The sequence below is a fragment of the Oryzias latipes genome, chromosome 19 (genome assembly GCF_053564925.1).
Source record: "Oryzias latipes strain Hd-rR chromosome 19, Olatipes_Hd-rR_3.1".
NCBI classification, from domain to species: domain Eukaryota; kingdom Metazoa; phylum Chordata; class Actinopteri; order Beloniformes; family Adrianichthyidae; genus Oryzias; species Oryzias latipes.
In genome coordinates, this window is record NC_136255.1 from 1701064 (window position 1) to 1724898 (window position 23835).

Consider the following 23835-nt stretch of genomic DNA (forward strand, 5'->3'; position numbering starts at 1 on the left):
GTGTTAGGAACACAGTGTGATCAGCAGAAACACTAGAGCCGACAGCATGACCTTTTTTTTAAATCAAGGCTTCATGAAGAACAGCAGTCTGCATGCTAACACTCAAGCTTTGCTCACACCGCCCTAAGCAACGCACGCTCAAGCAGCCAATGAAAAGTCGATGTCAACACGCATTTCAGGTTTTAAACAGGAACCAAAGAAAAAGAAGCCCCTCCCTGCTTGTCCAATGTGAACACCATGGCTAAACGCGTGTTTGAGAACCCACGTTTAGCGTGTATGAAACGGTGCAAACCTATAGTCGTAGTTTGAGTGCAGATGGATTCACCAAATACTCAAAAGTCAAAAAGAGTCCTGAGACCAAAGGCTGATCAAACACGGGTCTAGGACTTCATGGATTTATTCTGAGGAATGCTTCGGCAACAGCACGCCGCAGAGCGTCCTAGACCATTGCCCGAGGCTAACCCTGTGCTCACTGCTGGAATACAAACATCAGCTATCATTAATAACGTTAATCTTACCATGCATGCGTGCACTCTAAAGAGAGTCCATCTGTGAAGGTTTCCCAATTAACAGCTGTCATATGGCACATGACGGAGCACATTTCTGCCCCTAATGCACCAATGTGCAGTGGAAATAATGCAGAATTTGCTTCACTAATCCACTTTTAGGCTGTAGGATTTCACCGCAAAGCCCCTAAAATGAGGCTGAAGCCTTTGTTGAACCAGAACAGGAGCACTAAAGGTCCTTAAGAGGGTGAAGCCTGTTGGATTTTATCATCACAAGAGTGTTTGTTAGGCAATTAGCTTGCAATGTCAGCCAGCACAAACAGCGGCCAGGAGCATCTATCAGGAAAACACATCTTATCAAAGTACAGCTGCGCCCGAATGGAAGGCAGCAGCACAGCCTCCAAGCCCACAAAGAGCAAACAGCAGCAGGCGCACATCAGAGATAACAGCAGCGTTTGTGTCTTTACCTTGCGTCCCCCAGTGTTCAGCTTTATGGGCGTGAGGAAAGGGTCAAAGATCATATGGCTGGTCTCGATGTCAACTGGCGACTGCCTCTTCCCGACTGAGCAGAGGTTCCAGGCCGAGTTGACCAGCCCCCAGAACGACGGCACTGCAACACAAAGACACAGTCAGGGGGGAAACATGTGCGGTGAAGAGATAGGCGCCGGCTTCACACGGACGCCACAGCAGTGACCAGAGTCGGAGCTGCAGCTCTTTTTTCCTGATTTATCATCCTTAACAGGAGAAAGGTAATTATGCCGGTGTCGCTGACAGGAGGACATACCACTGCTCCTAATTCCCAGGGATTTGATTAAAAATGTCAAAGCTTTATTCATTTTCTCTTCAGAGTGGAGCTATTGAGCTTTTAATGAAAAGGCAAAGGCTGCAACAAAACAATAACTTTTTTTTCATTTTTGTAACAAACATTTAATTATGTTCCTATAAACTGAGGAAATGCCTGAGTGGTCATCACATTCACAGAGCAAACACACCACACAGATTAAAAAACTATTGCTTCTCTATGTTCAGATGTCTGAAAATGATCCAGACAGCTTCTAAATAGCAGAAGAAAAAAACGTTAAAATATTTAAGAAAAAAAACATTTATGATGTTTTTTCCTAATTAGATAATGGACAGAATTTTTTTATTTTTTATTTATTGCACCTCAAGTTACAAAAAACCACAGGAGAGTAAAACTAGGTGGAAAAGAGCAAAATGAAAAATATTACTTGAAATAAAATGCGCCTCTGTACTGTATTTTCTGGATGACAAAAAAGTAGAAAAAAATCCCTTTGAAATACCTTTTAAAAAATACAATAGAATTTGTAAAAGTCTTTTGAAAATAAAGCAAAAAGTACAAGGACTGAATTTTCCACAAAATAAGGCGCACTATAAAGTCCTAATTCAAAAAGGACCTCGTAATCCAGTGGACCTAATATATGGATTAGTACACCTGGGTGCTGTTATGAATATACTGTACTAACTAACTGTATGTTGGACAGTTTGGTTGCTAACAAGGTTGGGAGCTAGCATTGTCGTAGCAATGTTTGCTTTGGCACCATCAGTCTGTTATTTAAATCCTTCAAACACTTCTATTGTGAAACATGTAGCATCTTCACCAAATGCATACAGGAAACACAATGCAATAACAAAACAATGTTTTTTATTAACAATTCTGGAGGTTAAATGCAAATGATTTAACACAATGAGATGCAATGCTGGCTAGAATCTCCTCCTGAACTGCTGAATTTTCTGCTTTCTCTCATGAAAAGATTACTGTTATGTGTTCAATGACTTTTGCTGAGTCAGCACGTCAGAAAATGTGCTGGACTCCGGACAGAGGATGTTTCTGTAGTGAGAACCTCACCGCATATGAGAAACTACCGTATTTTCTGGACTATAAGTCGCTCCGGAGTATAAGTCGCACCAGCCCAAAAATGCATTATAAAGTAGAAAAAAACACAGATAAGTCGCACTGGACTATAAGTCGCTCCGGAGTATAAGTATAAGTCGCACCAGCCCAAAAATACATTATAAAGTAGAAAAAAACACAGATAAGTCGCACTGGACTATAAGTCGCATTTTGACGGGAAATTTATTTGACAAAATCTGAGACCAAGAACTAATAACTTGCACAACCTCACATGACACAATCATAGCAGACTGTTCTTAATTTCACAGTAATTCTTTCTCAAACTTTTTTATTTATTCCTTTCATGTAGCATCATTGGCCAACTAATACTCTGTTTTCATCCTTTATTTGTAGAAACAGTTGTCATTTTTATTGCATTTCTGAATCTATGAAATCATTGGAAAATAGAATATTATGTTCTTAGCCTTCAAGATCTTACTGTAAAAAAAGGTTTTCTGATTCTCTGAGTCACTTAACATACTCTTAACACTTAACATACCTCATACATCAAATTGACCCAGGAACATCATCTCTGTTACTCACAAATGAACATAACAGGAGGGTTAACAATGTATTTATTTCAATTTATTTCTAATATAAGTCGCTGCAGAGTATAAGTCGCACCCCTTGCTAAACTATGAAAAAAAGGGCGACTTATAGTCTTGTGAATACAGTAGTACCTAACTGTTTTCCTGTGTCAACAAAGTGATCGTCCGGGACCGAGAAGAGGGGGGGTTGGAAAACTCAGTGACACAGAGGGATCCATAACCATTTTTAGCACTTTGGTGAAAACCAGCTCCTCAGGGCCGAGGAAGTGCAGAAGAGAGGAGCAGAATCCGTCTGTAATCAGCTGACATGTGGTCGGTGAAAGAATGAGATGACGGGTGGATCAGTGACAGAGAGTCAGTGCTGTGGGAGTGATAGGCATCTCAGCCAGTCACTGTCTTATGTAAGACTTGGCCACCGAGACAGAATTCAACGGCTTCTGGAGGAGAGAGCTGCAGCCCGGAGAACGTCAGACGTAGCAAGACGCGGCTTTCAGCTGCAGCAGCCTCAAGCTGCATTCCTCATTTAGCAACACAATGTAACACAAAGATTAGTCAGCAGAGCAATGCTACGCAACTGCACTGAGAATACCAACAAATGGAAAGATCATTTGAAAAAAGAAAATGCAAATTCGTGACAAATATGCGGCGAGGAGGCAGACTCAGCGGGGGGTTCAAAGCTTAAGGTTAAGCGAGTTCTTTGAGACCTGCGGCGCCACTGTTTGCTTTCAGACGCACTCCGCAGAGCCAAAACGCTTCAACGCTGCTGGAACAAAAGCACAGAGTCAAGGGAAACCATAACATTTGCTCAAGGGCCCTCAAAAAGCACTAATTTGGGGTCATGATGCTAATGTCTCTGTTACATTTATGTAAAGAACAAACACTGAGATCATATCAAAACAAGTACATGAGCTGCTGACAAAAAAATAAAATAAAAATCAATATGATTTATTTCATAGAACAATCTGCTGACTCTGTTTCCTAAAGGATAATGACTGTTTGTCACTTAGCAGACTTTCTGCACCAGATTATAAGACACACCGTCAATAAACGGTCGATTTTTAAACCTGTTATTTGTGAGGCGCATCAAACTATAAGGCGCATTAGACGAGACAAAAGAGTCAGAGATGAGTCCGTCAGTCAGACGTTCTTAACGGCGTTTACAGTAAGGAGGAGCGGGGTAGTTTGTCCCAGTCCTTACTTTTCCGCGCTCGTCTTCAAAAAAATCTTTCAGCAGAAATGTTTCCATCAAATGCAAGCCTGAGGTCTTGGCTTTGAATGTGTGACTCGTTTTACTCTTAAAGTTGATCCTAAGAAGAAGTAATAAACCATCAAGGCCATCCTGAAACCCTGTGACCACAAACCCCGTGTTGGGGGGTTGGCTGTCCCTATAGAAGGTCGATAAGATTTCAGAGATAAACTGGGATTTTAAAAGATGATGTGTAAAATTGACTTTTTTACCACCCCTATGATAGTTGTCATCAATGCCCCTTATGGTTAAATTATGGGATTGGAGGGGAAGATCAGCTACTTGAATTATTTTTGGCATTTCGGTAAATAAAGCAAAAAAATATTTAGTGCTTCCTTATCATCACTTCCATAATGTCAGTTGCATAAAAAATAAAAACTTGCCGACAGCCTGAAAAGGTCTACATGCTCAATTCATATTAACAATATTGATCATGTTAATATGAATTGTACTACTGCACCATGTAGTGTGTCCGGGATGAGCCTTAACACAAACGACAAATAAGAAATCCCTTCCCTAATTCTAGAACATGCTTGTAATACGCTACACGTTAGCCACGCTAGCAGATTTGCAGTACCCTCCAACTCCCAACCCTGATTGCAACTGGTAAAAAAAACAGACTGATGCTGCTCCACAGTAGTGTATTCACACTAACACCCAACACCAAAGCGCTGTGTATCTTTCAAAATCACTTCAACACTAGTAAGCACATTCAGGATAAGTCCATATATGAAACGCTCCAGATTATCAGGTGCACTGTCATTAACAAAGAAAAAAAGGCTTTTAAGTGCGTCTCATTTGATGGACAGGCACTAAGCAGGGTTTTGCAATCATTTTTTTTTAAATAATGATAATAAAGAGTTGGAGGACAGCTGCACGCTGCTCCACGTTGAGTCCTTCCCTGATGTTAGATGCAGACCGTGCGGCCGGCACGCCGGTTCTTTTAACGTGAGTCACAGTGCAAATCAGAAGCTTTGCTTGCCAACACTGCTGTGTGTGTGAAGACTTGACAGCTGTCAATACATTCACTGCTTTTTACAAATAGATGTACTTACACTCAGCAGAGTGGGAGTGGTATTCAGAGACACACTACCAATTTTAGACAGACATGTCGGACCTCCAGGAAAACGTCGCTCCCCAGGAGCAAAGGGGCTGCTGGCTTTTGTTGGAGGACTGTTTTTGATTCGCAAACTGCGAACCTTATGGAAAGTCATTGAAAAAAGCAAAAATTATTAAAATACAGGGTTTCATCTTATGACTGTTGTGCTGAGACAACAACTTGACAATATCAATAACTTTAAAAGACAAACATCTACATCCTTATCTGAAGAAGACGAAATTCAAAATAGCTCAGCGTGAACACTTCGACACACAGCCAGGCAAGATGGGACTCGAACCTACAATCTTCCGATCAGACGTTGACCGCCCCTACAGCTGCACCACAGCAGCCCACTCCAATAAGACTTGTCTTTTTAATGTTATATTGGGGATGTTAGGGGCTGCCGAGCTAGCAGGAGAGCATGTAAACAGAGGGATGATGGGAAGGAGGCGGCCCTAGTCTGCACCAACAGTCTGAGGTGAATTTCTAATGAACTCCTGTTGCTCTGCAGAAACTATGTCCTAGATAACAACACACGTTTATTATTTTTATTTTGGCTAAACCAGCATAACTATAATTAAAAGACACTGGGAATGCTTTGACAATACTTTAAAAGATGATCGGGGTGGGACTTTATCGAGCCATTTTTTTAAGTAAAGTCTCTCGTATTTGTGCTTGATGTCACTTCCTTGAGTGCATTTGCAGTAGTAGTAGACTCAGTCTGCCTATCATGGTACTATAAGCTTCAATTCAGTTTTATCTTCTTAATAAAGCATGTTTGATAAATAACCTCAGTTAACCAAAATGATCTACAGTTTCTGTTTAAACTGTTACTGCATTCAAACACAAAAACGACCTGAAGTTGACCAAAATGCTTTTTCACAAGTCCTCCAATTGTTTTTTTATTGGTAAGACTCTTCCCCACCTTACTGCACCACATAACCTACTGCACATTGTCCATCCATTACATTATATGCAGTACTTTAGATATTGTTGGGATTCTGACTGGAGTCGCCTGCAAGGACAGCAGAACGAGTGACTCTAAGAAGCGTAACATAAAGAAGGCTGGCTCAGTTCTGGGTTCTGATCCAGAACATCCAGTGGATTGTTCTTTGAAGGACGCTTCATCAGATGAAGACCATAATGGAGTTAGACTGGAATATTCATCATTAATAACAATCTGACTGATGGGTTCTTGTGTCTGTGTCGACTCTAAATCTATTTAACGCCCCAAAACACATCTCTGCTCATTTTTTGAATCAGACAAAATTATTCCCCTCCTTGCTGCATTGTCCATTGTTTCTAAAATAAAAATGAGTGATCTTATTAATGAGGTGCCACAGATCAGTGGTCCCCAAACCCAGAACCATGGACCAGTGTCGGTTCGTAGGACAGTTGGTGTTAGGCAGCAGAGGAAAAAACACGACCCCCTCCAATGATAATGGTGTTTTGGGTGTTTTGAACATGTTTTTGCAGCATTTTTTAATGATGGAGGTACATGTGAAAAGAAAGTTAATATCAAATTTGTGTTTCAGAGTATTTCTTTATTCAAATTGCAGTGAATCAGGAGCGGACAATCCCTGTAGCTGTGACGAAGGCGCTACAATCGTCAGGCTACGAGCTCCCTGCTCTGCTCCTTTCTGATCATCCAATCACAGACCAATAGATCCATGAACGTCTTTGTTTCCTCATCTAAACTGGAATCTGGATCTAAACTGTTCAGCTGGAAAGCTCAGATATTGCTTGCTATTTTTGCTGCAGCTGTAATGTTAGCTTGGGGTTGTAAGTTAGCGGAAGAGTGTAAACAAAGGGATGATGGGAAATGAAAGCAGGCTTACTCCATGCTAAAAGTCCTACCCTCAACTCAGAGGGGAATTTCTAATAAAACTATAACCTAGAAAACAATGTTTTTATTTTTTGTTTTGGCTAAAAACAGCATAATAATAATTCAAAGAGCACTGGGAACAATTTTACAACAGATGATCTGAGTGGGACTTTAAGGAAAAGTGGAGCAAAAGTGGACGCCTTCTTCAGTCTCCTACTGCCTGTTCTGTGAAAACATTGACATAAACCGGTCTGTGGCCTGGACAAGGTTAGGGAGCACTGCTACCATAAATGATCAAGAAAGACAGAGGTTACTAAAATTGAATGAATTAAGGACATAGTTGAGTGGATGTAGGCATCTCACTAGATGGGTGAGAAGCGTTTTTGAGAGTAACTACAAGTTTTGTGGCAGATAAGATGAAGCAGGGAGCATTAAAAGAGGCGATTTAAGGTTTTAGCCACGCAGTTTGAAATGTATGAGGGAGCCGTGTGTATAATGGGACAAGCAACCTCTTTCCAGCTACTTTATAGAGTCTAGAGAAATTAGCATCAGAGGCCATAAATATACCTCGAATACACTATGAACAGGCTGCTTTGCTAAAGAGTTATCACGTTATTACATCAAGCAGTGACCCACGCACAACTGACTTCTGAATTCCTGCCACCACTATTTATTTCAAGCAAATACAGCAGAATAGAATGAAAAAACAATGAATACGGTCAGAGTCATCATTTGTTAAACGCAGCAATGAAATAGGGAGCAGCACCATTCATCAAGAGGGCTGTGTGAAAGGCATGAGAGGCCTCCTCTGATGCAGACTCTCTCGTCACAATGACAGGAAATCCACCTGCAGAATCAGAACTCAACCGGGAGGGAATCGATCTATCAAACTGCGGCGTCCGGTCGTAAATGTAAACATAATTATTAGCTGTTGATAGAGTCCTAAATGCAGCTATGGCGGCAAGGGACATCACTCAGTGCTGTGAGAGGCACAAGCAGCTCTGTCAATAACCTGCACAGACCTCGGATGCACGGATAGTCGTTTATTTCACTTAGAGGACTCACTGTTGAGACACCAGCTTCAATTCCTTATTGGCGAGCTGTGAAAGTGGACGGGGATATATGGAGTGGCCTTTGCGGATGTCACACCTTATGGATGCATGATGGCATGGAATAAGGGCGTTTGAGAGAGGCAGGTTTTTGTCCCATGAACATCTTCATCTCTCTTTTTTTTCATCGGAAGTCAGTTTGGATGAATGAAAACATGCAGGTTGGGCTGGAGCGTGACAGCAAAAGTAGATGGTGTGAGCGCAGCGGTTTGTCAGCGGATGGATTGCCTTACAGTCATGCCTGGATTATGAAACATTTATAAATAAATAACCTATTTGAAGCATAAGGTACAGTGTTCCTGAACTGTCATCCATGTTTAGAGCTCTGACTGAGGACAGAAATGAATCAGTGAGACAGCTATAATAATGCCATCCATCCATCCATCCTTCCATCCATCCTTCTTCGTGACCTCCTGAATCTCTTTTGGGGTCATGGGGCTGCTGCAGCGCATCCTAGCGACCGTGGGTGAACACAAATCTAATGTTGTTGTTTAGTTATATCTTTACACTGAAATGTTTTACTATTGCAGATGTTGAAAATCTTTTTTACAAACAATCAAAAAGCAGATCATCTCGATCTGTTTGACTCACTTTGAAAAAATGAATCCATTTAGATTAGACACCAAGATTACAACCATATTAATGCATGTAATAATTTACAAAAACTTTCTGCAAAAAGCAACATACTTCTAAACAAATAACTTTTTTTCTTTTGATCTAGCTTAATGCTTACCTTATTAAAACCAGGTCACGTCTGGTCTGCAGAAAACCTGTCTGGATCTTTCTCCATTGTCTGCTTAGAAAGTGCTTAAGAAATGAAAGAATAAATTGGCCGGATGTTAATCCCCACCATCAGGTCCACGTGTCACACATGGGGACGTTAAAATGTGCAAAGTGGCGTTTTTCCATTTAAAAAAAACTATTGTTTAAATCACTGAGTAAAATATAATTAAAAACCTTTAATTAGGAGCGCGAGATGCTGGGAGCGCGAGATGCTGTAGTATCGCGAGACCCAGCGAGACGAGTGTGGTGAGTCGACTTGGCGGCGCGTAAGCATTTGAACAAACATTTTCGATCTTGTTTCATTTTTCCGCCATATTAAAATATTTCCTGCTAACTAACATAACCTGTTAAGAGTATTAAGCTTCTGTCAGCCTGGAGGACCTGGAGAATTTCATTGACGAGTGTTTTAATACCTGCAACATGGTGAAGCCCAGAACCGCCACCACCACCCCCTCCGCCAAGCGTGAACGGCCTGAGGACTCTCCCGGGGCTGTGTCCTCTCCAGGCAGCGGAATGAGCGATATCCTGGATTCGATTGATAAAAAGCTCTCCAGCTTTGATGGCCGCCTCAATCTGCTGGAGATCCTCCATAGAGAATTTCAAGGTCTGCGGGAGTCTCTGGAATTCAGCCAGCAGCAGGTGCGGGAGCTCGCAGCGGAGAACCAGGCCCTCAGAGAGACCGTGAAGACCCTGGGCAATGACACCGCCCGTCTCTCCGAGGAGAACCGATCCATCAAGGAAACCCTCCTGGATCTTCAGTCGAGGAGCATGAGAGACAATCTAGTGGTCGCGGGGGTTCCAGAGGAGGCAGGAGAAGACCCCGAGGCCACCGTTAGATCCTTTTTACAGGTCCACCTGAAGCTCCCCAAGGAGGAGGTGCAGAAGATCTCCTTCCACAGGGTTCACCGCCTCGGAGGAAGAAGGTCCGACCACCAGCGCCCGCGTCCTATTGTGGCTAAATTCGAACATTTCAAACAGAAGGAGTTGGTGAAGGGCCGCGGACGGGAACTGAGAGGCACGCATTACAGCGTTAATGACCAGTTCCCGGCAGAAATCCTCCGCAGAAGGAAGATCCTGTTCCCGCTGAGGAGGAAGCATCTTGCTGCTGGTTCGAGAGCGATTGTGGCCGTTGACAAACTTTACGTGGACGGCCGGCTGTTCCGGGACCCGGAGATCACCCCCTGGCTGTGCTGAAGGCTTTCAGACCCGCGCTGAGAACATCTGCGCTGCCCAGAAGAAACCCGCTAAACTTACTTCAATGAATGGAAAACCGGATCATCAATAATCCACACCTCGATCGCAGGAAAACAGTCTTTTTTTTCTTCTTCGTCACCTCAGTCCCACTGATGTTTCTATTGTTGTTTTGTTGTTGTTTTCGTTTTCCCTTCTCTCTCTTTTTTTCTTTCCTTTACTCTCCCCCCCCCCCCCCTCTCCCCCCTCATTATATGTAAATCACTTGGAAGCAACTCATCCTCGGTAAGTATTTATTTATGCACGGAACGGGCGCGCGCACACACAAGCGCACACAGGGGCGTGCACATGCGATCCCGCACACACACGCCGACATACTGCAATCACCTCACACAGGCTCTCATAGGACGCACGCGACACGCAGCTTACATAGCCAGAAAACGTTCACGCGCACAGCGCTTCTCAATGCGGGCACGCGCGCACGGACTGGTACACAAGCACCACTTAGCTTTACACCTTTTCAGTCAGAGCAGCTATGAACAGTCTTAACATCGTTAGCTGGAATGTGCGTGGACTTGGCTCTGAGCCAAAGAGACTGAAAGTGTTAAATCACCTGGATGGTCTAAAAGCAGATATAGCTCTACTGCAGGAGACCCATTTATCAAATTCTTTGAATCACCTTATGTGCTGCTTACAATTTCCAGTTATATACTCTGCCAGTTACAACTCCAAACAACGAGGAGTTGCTGTTTTAATTAATAAAAATCTTAATTTTACTCATAAGGATACAGTTACTGACCCAGAAGGCAGATTTGTAATCATTAATATATCCATTCAGAATAAGGACTTTTGTATAGTGAGTATTTATGGTCCTAATGTTGACGACTCTTCCTTCTTTCACAGATTCTTCACCTCACTCTCAGTCCACTCTGACTCCACAATCATTATAGGAGGAGACTTCAACCTTGTTTTGGACCCTGAACTTGACAGACTCAGCACAGCAGCAAACCAGCGTACATGGCGATCTGCAAGTATTCTAAAGCAGTACATGAATGATCTGGGTCTCTGCGACGCGTGGCGCTCATGTCACCCAAGCACTAAAGGGTTCACCTTTTTTTCTCCAGTTCACTATTCACACTCCCGTTTAGACTATTTATTAATCAGTAACTCTCTTTTAAAAAATATTCAAAGCTCCAATATCCATCCAATCATTATCAGTGATCATGCACCAGTCTCTGTAAACATTTCTAGGGAAAAATCCACACCCTCTGGTACAACCTGGAGGTTTAATACGTCTCTGTTAAAGGACCAGGAATTTCTTGAATTCTTTAAAAAAGAGTGGGCAACCTTCTTAGACTTCAACAATACTCCAGACGTCCCACCGTGCGTTCTTTGGGAAGCAGCAAAGGCAGTCATGAGAGGGAAAATCATTTCTTATTCAACGCACAAAAAACGCAAAGAGAAAGCAGATTTATTAGAATTAGAAAATAAAATCAAAACCCTGGAGACTGCTTATGCTGCTTCTGCACAGGAACACATTCTGGGAGATCTGAAAAATTTAAAGCTGCGGTTAAATGACATCATTAATAAACAAACACAATTTCAAATACAAAGGCTACGACTTGAAAGATTTGAAAACTCTAATAAATCTGGCAAATTTCTGGCTAATCAGCTTAAAATTAACAGAGAAAAATCATCAATCACCTCTATTATGGACCAAACAGGAAATGTCACCCATGACCCGGTCAAAATTAATAACGCATTTGAAAACTTTTATAAAAACCTGTACACACCGCAGATCAATCCGTCAGAGCAAAGTATTGACTCATTTCTTAATAATGTAAACCTACCCAGGCTAAATGAGGATCAAATCACAAACTTAGATTCTCCGCTCTCGCCGTCTGAACTTCATGAAGCTCTGTTACTTATGCCCAATGGTAAAGCACCAGGGCCTGACGGCTTTCCTGCTGAGTTTTATAAAGAATTCTGGGAACAACTGGCACCAACATTTTATAAAACTGTCACATCTATTAATGAGAGCCAATCAATGCCACCTAACATGAACTCAGCCAACATAATTCTTCTTCTAAAACCAGACAAAGATCCCACTAGTCCTTCAAGCTATCGCCCTATTTCTCTAATCAATGCAGATGTAAAAATTATCTGCAAAGCACTAGCACAGAGAATAGAAAAAATCACTCCTCACATAATTCACTTCGACCAGACTGGATTCATCAAAGGCAGACACTCGGATGATAATGTCCGTAGACTAGTTAATATAATAGACTTTGCCACCATTAAAAACCAGGAAATGACGGTACTATCGCTGGATGCTGAAAAAGCCTTTAACAGAGTTAATTGGAAGTTCCTTATTGCTGCCCTCCATAAGTTTGGTTTTGGAGAAGCATTCATCAATTGGATCAAAATATTATATCACAACCCCAATGCATCAGTTAGAACTAATAAACAGACTTCAAACAGTTTTTTTCTTGGAAGAGGAACCAGACAGGGCTGCCCACTCTCTCCTTCTCTTTTTGCTATATTCATTGAGCCTTTAGCTGCAGCAATAAGACAGAATGAGAGCATTATAGGAATAAAAACCAAACACAGCCATCATAAAATTAGTCTTTATGCGGATGACATATTACTGTTTTTAAGGAATTTACATTCTGTAAATGAAACAGCAATGATCATAAATGAATTCTCCTCCATATCAGACTATTCCATTAATTGGAATAAGTCTGTTTTATTACCACTCAACAGGAATATGGAACAAAGACTCACAATTCCAGTTAAAACAGGAAATATCAAATATCTGGGTATCTACTTTTCCCCCAAACTATCAGAACTGGTGCAGCTAAACCACACCCCATTACTGAAAAGCATACAGGACGATCTAACACGCTGGACCAACCTGCCTTTGTCACTTATGGGCAAGGTAGCCACGGTTAAAATGAAAATCTTACCCAAAGTTAATTATCTCTTCTCAATGATTCCCACACAACCGCCATTAAAATGGTTCAAAACATTAGACTCATCCATATCAAGCTTTTTATGGAACAACAAACCTGCAAGAATTAGTCTAAAAACTTTAAAATCTGCAAAAAGCTGTGGAGGATTAGAACTACCTAATTTCCACAAATACTTTCTTGCAAATAGATTACAATATATCTTAAAATGGTTAAAAAATAATCCAGAAACCAACTCATGGTTAGACTTGGAACAGGTGTTATGTGGAAAGATCAACCTGTCACAGCTACCATTTATTAGCCAAACAGTTAAAAAACAGGATTGTTTCAAAAGCATTAATATAAATGCCACCTTAACAGCCTGGTGGGAATTTCTCAAAATATCAAAATCATCAATTCAACCGTGCAAAATGACACCCATCTGGAACAACCCGGACATCCTTATTAACAAAAAAATGATTCACTTCCCAGCTTGGCAAGCAGGGGGCATAAAACAACTAGAGCACGTAATTATTGATAGAAGATTCCCCCCAGGAACTTCAAGACAAACATGGAATAAATAACTTCTTGGAATATCAGCAACTTAAATCAAGTATTACTAAAAAGTATAAAATTAAAGACGACGATTTAAAGCTACCAAATGTAGTTACCACTCTGATTAATTTTTCAATGAATAGAACTCTCTCCAAAATTTACAAACTTTTATGTAATTTAGATAACAATATTGCCCTTCCAACAAAAAATGGGATGCAGATTTGAGCATCAGCACAGATGAAAGCTTCTGGTCAGAACTTTGTCTAAACACCTTTAAACTGACAAAAAGTCCAAATCTGCAGCTAATCCATCTCAAAACTCTTCACAGAATTTACTACACTGGAAAGAGGATGTTCAAGATGGGTCTCAGTAACTCAGACATTTGCGAGCACTGTGATAATAATCTACCCGACAGCTACATGCACGCACTGTGGTTCTGCACTCCTGTCCAGGCTCTCTGGCAGCAGGTATGTGCCGATTTATCAGTCTGGCTTAAGGTTTCAATCACTGCCTCACCGTCACTTTGTGTGCTTGGTGACATGAGTGCCATCGATATAGAAGAAGGATTAGCATCTATCATTTTCATAACTCTTTGTATTGCCAAAAAAACTATTTTAATAAATTGGATAAACAAGAAAAATATAAACATAATTCAACACAGAAATCTGCTGTTTGATCATATCAGCTTGGAAAAAATGTCAGCCCAAAGTTCAAGTAACTTTGAAAGAATTCAGTCTCTCTGGTCTCCCGTGGCTAACTCCGTGACTTAGGGGGTGGGGGGCTTGGTCGTCGCTGCTCCTTGCCCTTCTGCCGTGGTTTGGGGTGGGGGTCGGGGCTTCCGGTGCCTGGCGGGGGCGGTGGGGGGCTCCGTTGGTCGGGGGGTCGGGTCCGGTGCCTGGGTGGGGCGGGCTGGGGCGCTGCGTGGTCCTCTGGGCTTGGGTGTGGGGGTGCGTGCTGGGGGGGTGGGGTGGTGGTCTGGCTTGGCTTGGGGGGGTGGTCCCTTTGCCTGTGCTGGGGGGGGTTGGCGGGGGGCCCTGCTCGGGTGGGGGGGGCCCAGCGGCGCCGGATGGGCTGCCCATCTGCACCTGGGGCTGGGATCGGCCCTTCCCTGGCTCTGGGACGGGACGGGACAACCCTCTCGGGGCCCCCGGTCGCTCTGGGTGTCACCCGCTTCAGCTGCGGGGTCTGGGGTGGGGTGGGGTGGGGGGCTTGTCGGCCCTGTCCTGTGGGGGGGCGTTCTGGGGGGGAGGGGGGGCCCATTATTAGTACGGGTCGGGGGGGCTAGCGGGTCGGGGTCTCCGCTGAGGCAATCAGTGGTTGCCTCGGCCGGTTGGCCTCCTCGGTCCCGTCGAGGCCTGACCAGAGCTCTTCTAGGGCCGGCGTCTGGGGGTGGGGGCCTGGGCTTGCTCCGGGGGGGGGCGACGCTTTCTGGCTCCTCTCTCTCTGTGTGGGGTGGGTGGTGCCGGGCCTGGGGTGTCGGCGCCTCCGGGGGTGGGCCCCTGGGCTGGGTGGCCCTGGCCCCTTTGCTGGGGGTGGGCTGGGGGACGGCTGTTTGACCACCGGGGGACAGTCTACCAGCTGTCCCCAACTTACCCCCTTCCTTATATAACCTCATATTAGGGTGAGGGGGTGGGGGGTCTAGCCTGCGATGCGCCTTGGGGGTGGGGCTACTTGGGAGTGGCCCCCCTCCTATGGTTGCCGTATGGAGTGGGCCCCCCCTCTTTCGGTTTTATTTGCACCTTAGACATGTAGGGTCCTTGGTAGGGGGGGTGCTTGGACATCACTGCAAGCAAGCAGCAGATGTCCTCCTGGCACCCTACCCTAACCGCACCTTAGACATTTAGGGCCCCTTGGTGTGGAGGGTGAGGGGACATCACTGTGAGTAATCAGGAGATGTCCCCTTAGTGCCCTACTCGCCAATTTTAACTGCACCCCCCTTAGTACACACCCCCCTCCCCCTTCAATATATACATTCAAACATAAACACACACACATGCACACAAACACCCTCTCAAACACCCATACACGCACACACATTTTACAAGGAAGGTGGGACCTGGGTCCATCTGTCCCCTACCCCTTCCCTGGTGGGGGGTGCGGGCCCCTTGGCGATGGCGGCCGTGTCCCTTGGGTGCCGGCTCCCTGGGCCCGGCGGTGCTCTCTCCGCACGGTGGGGGGGTTCATATTACACCTGAGCCGGGGGTGTTCGTATCCCTGGGGGGTGGGTCCTGGTCCTTGCCCCTGGGCGCTGGGCCCCGCCAAACTTCCAACATGGCCGAGCCTGGTCGGGCCATATTTATAACATCCCTTGTGGGCCGCCCTTTTTTCCCCGGTGTTCCCCCCTCCTGGGCGGGGGCGGCGGGCCCCTGCCTTGCTCCTACCTGGACCAACCGTGGGCCGGGTGGGTGGCTGCCTGGAGTGCGGAGCGGGTCTCCCTTGGGGGGTCCTGGCTCGTACCTGGGGTCGGGGCGGGGGGATGCCCGGAACTCCTGGGTGGTGGTGGGGTGCTCGTCTGGGGCTGTGGGCGTCCCTCTCCGGTGGGGCCCTGCGTTGGGCTCTTCCGGCGCGGCGGGGGGCTGCTTTCCTGGTTGGGCTGGGGCGGCGCTCTCTTTCCCTCTGCGCCTCCCTGCTCTCTGGCTCTGGGGGCCTCGCGGCGGTCCTGCTGGCCCTGGCCTGGGTGGCGGTCTTGGTCGCCCGGGGGGCGGTTGTTCCCTGCCTGTTCCCGTGTGGCGTTGGGGGGGCTCCGGCTGCCGCTGCTGCTGCGGCGGGGGTATGGGTGTGGGGGTGGCTGGGCGCTCCTCCTCCTTTTCACATTCCACCATCCATTTTAGAAGAACATAAACACTCACCTGAGCACAGGTGTTAGCTCACATTTGCACTAATAGTTTGCATGATTGAATGAATGAAAGATTTCACACTAGTTGGTTTAAAGGCATAGGTATGCGTTCGTGAACACTATCTGTTTTGTGTGCATGTTGACATGTGGACATTTTTGCGGCTAGCAGGTGTGTTGATAATATTTGAGTGTGTGTGAACAGGCCCCGCCCTTTTTGTACTACATTTGAACCGTACCGTAACGATAAACAACCAGTAAACCTGTCTGCTCTATGCTGCTTCGTGGTCTTACCCCCCTTCCCCTCCTATTATCACCCTCCTACCCCCCCTCTCTCTAACGTCCCTCTCTCTTCTTCCCCTCTTTCCTTTTCCGTCCGGTCCAACACCAAAGATTTTCAAACATGATTGAAATTAATAAATTTTGGCCTCAATTACAAAAGGGGTTTATTCAGACATACCTTTGGTTTGTCTGAAGATGAATAACCCCTCTTGTTAAAATAAAATATGTCCAACACAAGAGGCCCTCAGCTCTCATCTGTTTGCCTAGCTGTTGGACAGGACAAGTTAAAAAAAAAAAAAAAAAAAAAAACCTTTAAAGTCCCACTTCAGTCATTTTAATTATGTTTATGCCCTTTTTAAGCCAAAAGTAAAAACCCCAAGAACATAGTTTCTGCAAAGCGGCAGGAATTCCTTTGGAATTCACCTCTGAGTTGTGGGCGGGACTGTTGGTGCAGAGCAACCCCGCCCCCAATTTACTTCTCCGTTGCTGAGAGCTCAAAGCAGGGAGCTTGTGGCCTGTCCGGCGTATTTTTGACTTCAAGAATAAGCTCTTTTTTTTAAACGGCATTTATCTGCTCCTGATTCAGTTTGAATAAAGAAATCCTCAAAATGTAATTTTAATCGTGGTTTTCTTTATATATATACACCTTTAGAAAAATGACACAAGAACATGTTAAAAACACCAATAAGACCATTTTCTCCAGACTGGGTCTTTAAATGACTTCAGTTTTCTTTAAGTCCTTTTTAATTAGTGTAAAGCACTGTGACATTCGGACTTTTTGTTTTTGTAAAAACACAAAATATGTCATTGTCATGTGAGCCTGTAGGGAAGAGTGGGGCTGGTTGTAGATGGCAAACAAACATGAAGTGCTTGACCTGTAAACGGTGATTTGATGTCCTTTATGAAAAGCTTTGCTGACTGCAGCTTCAGTCAAATCTGGATCTCCATTGACTGCCTGTTCTGGGTTACAGCCCCCCATGGGGTCACCCTGTGGGCTCATGCGGCAGCTGAGATGGAAGCCCGAATCCGGGGAAACACGTGCCGCTCAATTGAGAACCATGCCGTCAAAGCCACAGTTTCTAATTACGGGCCAACTCTGGCTCCTACATCTATCATTGCTAACATGGGTAGACCCCCCCCTCCATGGAACTAAAGCTGCCTTCAAGCCTCAGATAAAACTGTAATCACAAAAATTAAAGCTACATCCAGTTTCCTAAATGAATTTTAAATGAGAACAGCAACATGTACAAGCATGAACAAGTTTCAAAAAGCTGCAGAGGCGTGCATTTCATTAAATGGGCTGAGGCATGGAGTCGGCCTTAATGAAATGTCTTGATTCTGTCAGCTGGACATGGATGAAAAGTTAGAGTAATAGTCTTTGGGAAGTCGAGGGAAATTGGAAAAATGCAAAGGCTGCACACACCCTCCTTTCCTGAGACCCAGGACAATGGCGTCCATCAGTAACTCGGGGGTCCGCCTTGCTTTGGGTGTTGCGGTAAGAATGTGGAGCAGGCTCAGCGGCACTGTGGCAGTGGGAGGAGCTCAGGGATGAATGCTTACGTAACCCTTGTGCTATCCTATGACCCCCCCCCCCCCTTCCATTGAGGTGTTCTCCCTACCATGACAAAGGTGGATAAAGGTGGAAAGATTTCATGTAATCCATGGACACCAGTGAAAATCACAAATCATTGAAGAAAAAAGGTTCAGAGCACTGTCTAGTGGGTCTAGATGACCCCACTCCCAACGTTAAAGTGGCTAGGATAGAACAAGGATTAAGCAGGTAGAAGAAGCTCCATCTTAACGATACCAAATGCCTGAGAGCAGCATTAAAAGGAGGTGTCACATCCTCCTAAACTGTCAATGTGAAACACCGCTGCGGCTCTGCGGGCTCCATCTTGTTCACCCACTAGGGGGGCATTTTCCCAGACACTTTGGTGCGTCTGCAAACAGAGAAGGACCAGGTGCGGCACATTTATTAAAATATGCTAATGTTTCTTTGAAGCTTTGGGGACGTTTCCTATACGACTAATCCAAATGTTGGCACGCGATATGTTTGTTCAAAACGCAGCTTTGCTACAGTCTGCATGTTGTTCTTGTCTTTTAACAGCAGCTTTGTGAACAGAAGGCCCAAGCAGAGGCAACCCAGAAAAATGCAAGCAGACCATTGGGAACTGTTCAGTCTGCTTTATAACATGTCATCAATCCCCAAACAAAAAAATCCCATGAATCACTCATTCAAGAAATTAGAAATAAATACAAAAAAGTCACCAAAGACAAAGAAAAGCAGCTGATTACCCAAGTCACAACAGGGAAAACAATAAAACAAATCCAGGTTGCAAAAATTTGGAAGTGACTCACTTGGATTCTTAAACAAGAAAATTAAAAATCATGACACTCTTCTGTTTGGAAGAAAGAAATCAATTTTGCTAAAGCCTTAAAAGAAAAAAATCAAGGGATTCTATTTCAGAGATGATGTGAGTAGAATGACCACCGGAACCAGACAAACGCTAACGAGGAAGAAATAAAAAATGCAGAAAAGGTTCCCGATGGATATTACAACATTTTATAGAAGATTTTTGGAGGAGAATCCAGAGAGAAAAATATCACGCTCCCTTTTTTGTCATCTTCGCCCCTTTTGTGTTGTGAATACGTTTGCTGAACGAGAAACTTGCATGTGTAACTTACATGCAAATCTCAGCAGAGAAGTTTTTTCAGCTGAAACTCTTTGAGACCGGCAGTACTGAAAAGTTCAAGCAAAAACTGCATGTATGTAGAGTGTGTCCATTGCAAGGTTAAAACTGTCCGTATTACAAGTTCATGCAATAGCATTTTAAATAAAACATTTCCCCAGTGGGTAACAGAGGAGAAGGAGATTGACTAAAAGAGTGAAAGCTGGAGAAATACCAGAGGGACTATTCTACACATTTTACACACTTTTCTCAGACATTTTCCCAGGATTCTCTCTTGTTTAAACCCTCAAATAAAAAATAAACCTAGTTTTATGGAGTAAAAGCTAAGATCTGCTTGCAGTTGAAGATTGGCAAAGAATTGGCAAACTGAACACATTCTGTACAGGAGACACAGCACAGAGGAGATTGATTACAAATGTCTACAGCCAATCAGGATGCAGAACATGGTGCAATTTGAAAAAGAACAAAACATGTCAAAAATTTCACTGAAAAACATCTGTGAGGTGATCCGCAGTTAAAGGAGGGACCACAATATACAAAATATAGAGGAAATATTTACAACCCAAGAATTCTGGAGTAGAGCACAATCTTAGAAAGGGATTAACTGACCTAATTTGTCTTGGAGTCTTGGATTTGGACCTTTAAAAAATGCAAATCGCTTCTCAAAGACAAGGAAAGGGTTAAAGAAGCCTCTCACGAGGAGTTATATTAAACTAGCAAAACACACACTCCTCGATAAACCTTTATAAATGACCGGTGTCAAAGCATAAATACACACTGAGCACCACAGTCTATTCATCACTAGACCCCCCTTTCTTTTCTAATTACTTGAGTGTCTTAGAAAGAGACACTAACCTTTGCAGAGAGTCTGAAAGGAGAAAAAGGCTAAGATGAATGTCCGCATTATGAGCTGCAGCAGCTGGAGACTTAACCAGGCAGCTGCTCCGTGATATGGTCACCACAGTTTATCCACAGCTCCTTTCATCAAATGAAGCATCAATCCTAATCGGGCTAAAGCTATCAATGCTGACACATTAGGTTGGTGCTCGGCCCCAGACGTCTTTCATTTTCACAACTTCTCAGGTTTGCTCTGTTTTCACACATTGGGAAACGAAAGACTAGAGCGGACCAGACCGCCTGCAAAAATTACAATGTTCCCCATGCTGCCCCCTTGGGAGACGTATTGCCTGATTAAGTCAGGGAAAAAAGCATGAAGGAGAAAATCAGCTAGCCCTGCTAATCCTCCGAGTATCATGTAGTAATCTCTTTTCCACTCCACACTTACCCTGTCAGACATTCGCCAACCTTTCCCACTTCTTTTGGTTCACACAGTGAAAATTTGCTGCTTCTGAAAAGCAGTTCTTAAATCTTTTACTCTCTTTAGATGACTTCCTCCCTTTTGTTCACCACCAAGTGAACCCTCAGTCTCAAGCGGGCCGGGGTCCACTAGCTTGGTCCACAACAGAGTTCAGTGAGCTTTCACACTTGTTCAGTGAAGCAGTCTTTTCAAGAAAATGACCCATGGCACGCATCAAATCTGGAGGACTTCATTATAGGAGCAGAAACCTAAGGCGTTTATCTGAACTGCCCTTACAGGTGGATACGGGCTGTCTGTGGGCAAAAACCAGTACGAACCTATAAATCGCTCAGTGGGGTGAAAATGATCATTTTTTTCTAGCGGCATGCTGCTGGCGACAGGTCGTAGTGAACACTTGAACACGAAAGGGTGAATAGGTGAGATGGAGGTCCATCTCAACAGGATTTCTGAATTTTCCAAACCTTGCACACTGCACAAGGAGCCTGTTTCTTGCTGTTCTTGTGATGACTGTGGGCTCCATGCGTGCAGCCTGACTGTTCAAAATGAGAAAATTAGACAATCACGGCATAGTTTGTGTGGACGTCCTACAGGCAACGGCATTTCACGTGCACACCTTGAGCGTGCGTGCAGCATTCATCTGGGCCGTGAAGGGGCCATTGCTGGCACCTGTCTAATGATTGGAGTGTGACGTGAGGGTTCCGTATGGAAGCCATACCCATATAACATACGTGGTATGCAACTACCAATACTTGACAAATTACTCATCACACGCACAACAATTGTACCTTCCATTTTCATGACGTCCCTTAAGGTGTGAGGCACAATGGAACTGCAAGACGCCTCTCTACGACCCTCCATGGACCGGGCTGCCCAATAACCCCCCAGCACCAGTACAGGTCACCCCCCCAAACATGTGCATGTGAACAATGCTTTACAAAGACATTTGTTACTCATCATTAAGTGATGATGTGTGCATAAACCATGGAGGTCCAAAAAATTAAACTTGTCTCCTTGAAGTGTTGTTGCAGTGGATCCAGTATCCTATTACTTTTAGTAAAGAAACAAGCATAGAAACGCACAGACTTGTTAGGAGCTAGTCTTAGTTTTTTGGTTTTAACTTCTCTTGCTTAGAGTTGCGTGTAGAAATCAATTTTACTGAACACATACTGCTGTAACATTTGGAATGACCCATTTCTAAAAGTCTACACGGTCAGAGACATTTAAGAACCTAAACCCCATAACAATAATAAATAGAAAACAGTTCAATATATTCTGGGGCGTTAGAATCCCATTTAGACTGAATCATTTTAAGAAAAACATAGAACAGAAATGTCCTTGAATGTCACTCAAAATGTCAGCATGTAGAAAATCAGGAATATCTTTAAAATACAAAACCTGTTAGTTTTTAAAATGTGAAAAAATGTAAGCCAGGAGTTATGATAAAACCAGTGAAAAATTCAGTCTGAATACAAATAGATGTACTCCTTAACCTTTAGACCCAGGAATTAAATTCATAAATAGTATTCTAACTATTTCAGCAGGTATTTTCACTGTCCAATAAACAGAGTTTTGGAGCCACCACACCACAAGTAATCCTAGAGGAAAAAGAGTCTCACTGCGTTTGGTTTACCTGAAGCCAGCTGAGTCTTGCGAGTGTGCATTAGGGAATGTGCGTGGGCATGTGTGTGCACGCTCCTAGGGAAATGGTCAGTGACAGCGGGTCTTGTTTGTGCTTGTCCCCTGCTGCTGGGCTAATCCTGCTAGTCCAGCTCAGAGCCAAGGCCTCATTACTGGTGCCCAGTCCACACAACAATAAACATGCCAGTCAAAGTAACTCCTCTTGTCAAATTGTTAATGGTGTGGGATATACAAGGTGGCCGGGAGCAGAGGTTTTCACTCTTGGGGGCGGAATCACAAATTCAAAGTCCCTTGAGGTGTGCAGAGCAGGAGCTGGAGGAGTGATAATGGAGGGGGGAAGTGAATCGCTCTCCTAGAGAATAATGGAAAAACAGTGATTTTCATCTGACTGAGCTGTATTTTGACCAATATGTGGCATTGCTACCAAATGGGAAAAGGAGCTCGAAAACTCTGAAAATAAGACTCATTAGATTTTTTGGGGACTGAAAAAAGGATTTACCTCAAGGTTAAGTTTATGGATTCAAGTTGACTTGATGACCCGGTTAATGCCTGAACTTCTCTGTTTGGTCTTTACAAACTTAATGACGCATTCAGAGACAAACAACCTACCTTTGGACATATGTTATTTAGAATACAACTATTGAACACAGATAAAACCAAAAATGGGACTTGGATGATGCCGTTTCAGTTTTTGACGTTTATAGAATTTGGAACCACAGAGCTCCAGTCCCAATCATCACATCTATACCGTTTGGTCAGAGTTACTCTCAGAGGATCAGGAATGAGACATAACCAAGAGGAGCCAAGTTCTCACTCCAGTATCTGTTCATCATCTGAAAGTACGGCAGAGGTTTTTGAGTTCTTCACAAAACACAACAGCTCTGCTTCAAATTTTGCTCAGGACGTCAAATGTTTAAGTCTTATGCTACTCTATGTTAAATTGTTTCTGAGTCATGTGTGATTCCAGAGCTGAAACCCTTAAACAAAACAGAGAAAATGTTCTTAACTTGAGTACTTGGTACCTCAAGTCTCAGCTGATAAATCCTCATTATTCCTTTGTTGGAACTTTAACTGTTATGTCCTTTTAGATGAAGTATCAACACTGACTTTGGTGTCAAACCTTGTTTGTATGTTTGGGATTTTTGATACAGAACTCCCTGTGAACTAAGTTGATGAACTAATTAGTTCCAACAAAAGCTGGCTTAAATGTTGTACTTGTATTTTTCTCCAATTTTTCACATTTCATTTACACATATGTATACTTTGCCTCGTCCTTTACATGAGAGCATTAACACTGAAGCGAAACGTCTTGTATACGCACACATACCTGACCAGTAGGGCTGATTCAAATT

General features: G+C 43.8%; 1 protein-coding gene across 1 annotated transcript in view; it reads right to left on the bottom strand.

Moving 5' to 3' along the window:
- Positions 1-23835, bottom strand: part of ca10a (carbonic anhydrase 10 (inactive)a) — a 319591-nt gene that overhangs the window by 193787 nt on the left and 101969 nt on the right. Inside the window, exon 3 of the mRNA XM_023949200.2 lies at positions 974-1116. Coding sequence (XP_023804968.1) covers positions 974-1116 — 143 coding nt within the window. The remainder of the gene's footprint in view (positions 1-973; positions 1117-23835) is intronic.